The 3,973-nt window shown below is 29.2% G+C and overlaps 1 protein-coding gene across 1 annotated transcript in view; it reads right to left on the bottom strand.

Moving 5' to 3' along the window:
- Positions 1 to 634: 634 nt before the first annotated feature.
- Positions 635 to 3,973, bottom strand: part of LOC117169490 (BUD13 homolog) — an 11,222-nt gene continuing 7,883 nt past the window's right edge. The window contains exons 3-5 of the mRNA XM_033355895.1: positions 1,364 to 1,518; positions 1,063 to 1,247; positions 635 to 973 (exon numbers count right to left, since the gene is read on the bottom strand). Coding sequence (XP_033211786.1) covers positions 804 to 973; positions 1,063 to 1,247; positions 1,364 to 1,518 — 510 coding nt within the window. The 3' untranslated portion in view covers positions 635 to 803. The remainder of the gene's footprint in view (positions 974 to 1,062; positions 1,248 to 1,363; positions 1,519 to 3,973) is intronic.

Below are 3,973 nucleotides of genomic sequence, written 5' to 3'. Positions count from 1 at the left end.
CTTTCAACGTTTGCAGTTGAATTTTTAATCTAAAATAGAAGTTAAATTTTCTGTGAAAACCGATTTTCAACCACATAAAATAAATATACAGTGAAATACATAAGTTGTTTAATTTTTAACCAAAAAGATGAATTTGTAACCCAGAATATTCCATTTCTGTCAAAAAATTTAATAGATTTCAATTTAAAAATATTATTTTAATTTTCAAATTTTTAACCAGAACGATGTATCAGTCATCAAGAAGATTAATATTCTATTATAAAAGACGAACTTTCAACTAAATAGTTGAATTTTCATCTGAAGATGCATGTTCACTAAAATATGAAAGTTAAACTTTCAGTTTAAAAAGTTCATTTTCAATAAAATAGTAAAATATTGAACAAAAAATGGACTTTCCAGTAAAATGATAAACCATCTACCGAAGAAAAGAAATTTCTAAAAAAGTAGTTAACACTTTCAACAAATTTTTTAACTTCAGTTTAACGGAAATTCCCTGACATTCCCTATCCTGTTTTAACCCTGCACAATATTTAGTTAAAAACAATACAAAATCTTGTATGTGACTCATAGCATGTTCCTCCTTAAAAAAAGGCATGTATCCGAGCGGAAATATAATACTGAAAAATCATAAACGTACGTTTAAAACAATCTTTAGTTTTATTCAAATTATTCAACACTACTTTATGAATTCGTCTTTAAAGTTCCTTATTACAGACAACTGAGGCTAATAATTTTCAAAAAATTAGTTCTCAAATTTACTGTTCAACGTAGATAATAGGAAGACGTAGCTCAATATAAAATGGCTACATATCCGCGGTACTCCACGCATATGCTTCTTGTGATTTCGCTTTTTTCGAGTTTTGAGCCTCGAACCACTTTTTCTCATATCCATTACTTCGATCTACTCCGTCCCATCGTTCACCTGGTGGAATGCCGAACCTATTGGGTGGTCCCGAAGATTTATTCTTCGATCCTGAAAACATTTTTAATAAAATTAACTATCTGCCAGAGAAAGAATTGCTCCTTTTATATTGAGGGATGGAGGAAAAAGAGGATATCTACCTATTTTAAGTACTCCTTGCTCTACTAGCTTATCCTGTCCAAACTGAAGCATCGGGTCCTCGTCGAGTAATTTATTTTTTTGCATTCTGTCTAAATCCTTGTCATCTTTGTACCTTGCTAAAGGCTTACTCATCTCATGCATATCTTCCTTTAATTTCTCTTCCCGATCGTCCAGCTGCTTGAGTCTGAAAATAAAGCCAATTTTGAATTTACATTAAACTTTCACCTACCAGAAAATTGTACTGGAGTTTCGGCAAATCGTGTGATTAAGAACACAACCTATGGACAATTTTATACACACCCTCTTCCCCATTTTTCGTATTGGTCATTAATTTCTTGTTGACGTTCTTCTTTTTCACGTTGTGCAGCAGCCTCTGCTTGCAAATCTCTTCTCCTTCCGGTTTTTCGGTCGCGAATAACTACAGATTGACCCGCACCGCTTACGTCTGCACTTAACTGTGACAATATTTTATTTTATTAGAATGTATGGATAGGTTGAATCTCTATAGTTATAGATTTCAATATTTTTTTTAGGATCAGGGCCTCGGATGAACTTGACAAAATTCGCTTAAGTGACCTAACACGAGCATCAATCATTTCCAACCTGACACTTCTTGCACTCGATTTTTCATTATAAAATACTTTTTTCGAATGACTTTGAAGCGATTTATACTCCCAATGAAAACAAAGCATCGAGCCCTTTCTTAAATAAGTCAAATTAATTTTAAAAGTAATTTTTCTACATATTTTAAATTATTGTTTAGGAAGTATTATTTCATAGTAAACGAGCAGTGAATTCAATATGGAGTGTTTTCAATTTATTTGTATTTATATTTATATGCTGCTCATTTCACGAGCGCTTTGCCTCACGTTAGCAAATATATTTGCTTGATCATATTTTTGTGATTTAAAGCATGTGTAATTTTTTGAATGATAAAAAAACTAAATTCTTCATTTGAACCAACCTAAGAATATAAATTTAAAAAATATACAAAATGATAATTTTTTAAATACAATAACAAATCATACAAATCAAATTTTGTATTTAAAATGGTAATTTTTCGAGCCGGAAAAGGGAAGGGGGAAATTCTATCGCACCCTATCCCCATCCCAGCCTTATGCTAATTTGAATTGAGTTAAGAGAGAGTTTTTAATTTTTTTAAGTGTCTTTCAACCAAGAGGTTGAATTTTTTATGATTTGCAGTTTTTTTAAACAGTATTATAATTTGATAATAAAAATAAAAAAGACAAAAAAAAGAAAAAGAGAAGGAAGTAGATGTGGTTGGCTGCCTTCTCATTTTTCTTTCTACTTTTTTATTTCTGTTACTCTTACTCTTTAATAAAGTGTATTAATGTTATAGAATGGATATAATGTTATATATTGGACTACCATTTCTCCACATAGTGCCGAGAAATCGAACTAGAAAGAGTAGGTACAATTTCAATGCATTGTTAGCTTAAATAAACTTTAATTAATTTATGTAGCGACAAATTTTATCCATATTATAACAACGATACGAATAATAGACGACTGAAATTTAAATACGAATTCTAACCTAACTCTTAGATCAGATTCTTAAAGAGTAAATATTTAATTTATAAATTAATACAAATTTATTTTGAGCTCAATTTTGCTTCAAAATAAGACCATTTAGATTTATAATCCTTTGAAAATCACAATAAAGAGAACAATAAGTGTTTTTTTTTTTACAAAAATATTTTTGTCAAAGTGTGGTTTTTCACTGCAAAATATGTAAATTCCATCTAAAACACTTAGTTTTCGATAAAAACTTATTTTTATTATCCAATAAATACTTTACACTCCACAACAAAATGGTTAAAACAGTTTTATGTACAAATTAAAATGCATCTTTAAAACCGTGCCTGTTCTTTCTATTTCGAATTTTTGGCACCAGGTGGCGTATCGCAGTTTAAACATTCCCAATAGGTCAATCGATTCGCCTCAATTCAACATATCTTTTTATTTTTTCATCAACTTAAAATTATGAGCGGAATTTTTCAATCGATTCGCCTCAAACCAAGCAATCTTTTAAATAGTTGCATCAATTATAAATTATGTTGATGAAAAAAGGTTTACAATAAAAACCGATTTTTTAAATATTATGATGATGAATATTTGGGCAATGAATATTTGGGCAAAACTTTCGGTCAGTTTGATGATATTAGTGGAAAAAATAAGCTCTCCAAACGTATTATAATAGAATTCGATATATTAAAAACCTTGATTTTTATGGATATTTTTATAGCAGAAAATGGATTTTTGTCAGTGAGGTTATTAAAGTATTTGTTCACTCGACTTTTCTTTCTTTTTGATCACTTTTAGTTCGTTCTTAATAAATATTTCACCAGTAAGCGTCCTTCTCTCATCCGTGTTGGTCCACTGGTACCCATAATTGGAAAGGTACTTTTGAATCCTTATTTTTCACTTCAATATAGTGATACAGATTTTTCAGAATCCCATAAATACGAATTTTATAAGTAAACTTTTGAAAGTATAATTATGCAATAAACAGTGACAAATAAAACACACAAAAAACAACGAAAAATGTGCGAAAATTACTATTTTTGCATTTTTTACTGCCATTTTTTACTGCCTGCGTAAAAAAGTTTCATAAAAGAATTGGATAAATTGAAAACTTCGTGTTTTATGGAAGATTTTGTATAACAGAAAATCGCATGCATGTTTTTTCTTTACCGTTGATTCATTTTGGATAAATCAAACTTTTTAAGTATTTAAAGAAAAAAAGTATTGAGCCATTTTGACATAAGTAAAATTTAATTCTACTTTCACAAAAAATATATATTTATTTCACAAAAAACCTGTAGAATGGAGAATTATTTTATTAAAAAAGTATTTGAAATAATGTTCATCCAATTTTCTGCCGGATAG

The sequence above is a fragment of the Belonocnema kinseyi genome, chromosome 3 (assembly GCF_010883055.1).
Source record: "Belonocnema kinseyi isolate 2016_QV_RU_SX_M_011 chromosome 3, B_treatae_v1, whole genome shotgun sequence".
NCBI classification, from domain to species: domain Eukaryota; kingdom Metazoa; phylum Arthropoda; class Insecta; order Hymenoptera; family Cynipidae; genus Belonocnema; species Belonocnema kinseyi.
The sequence above is the reverse complement of the archived record's forward strand: the minus strand, read 5'-3'. Positions and strand labels throughout refer to the sequence as shown.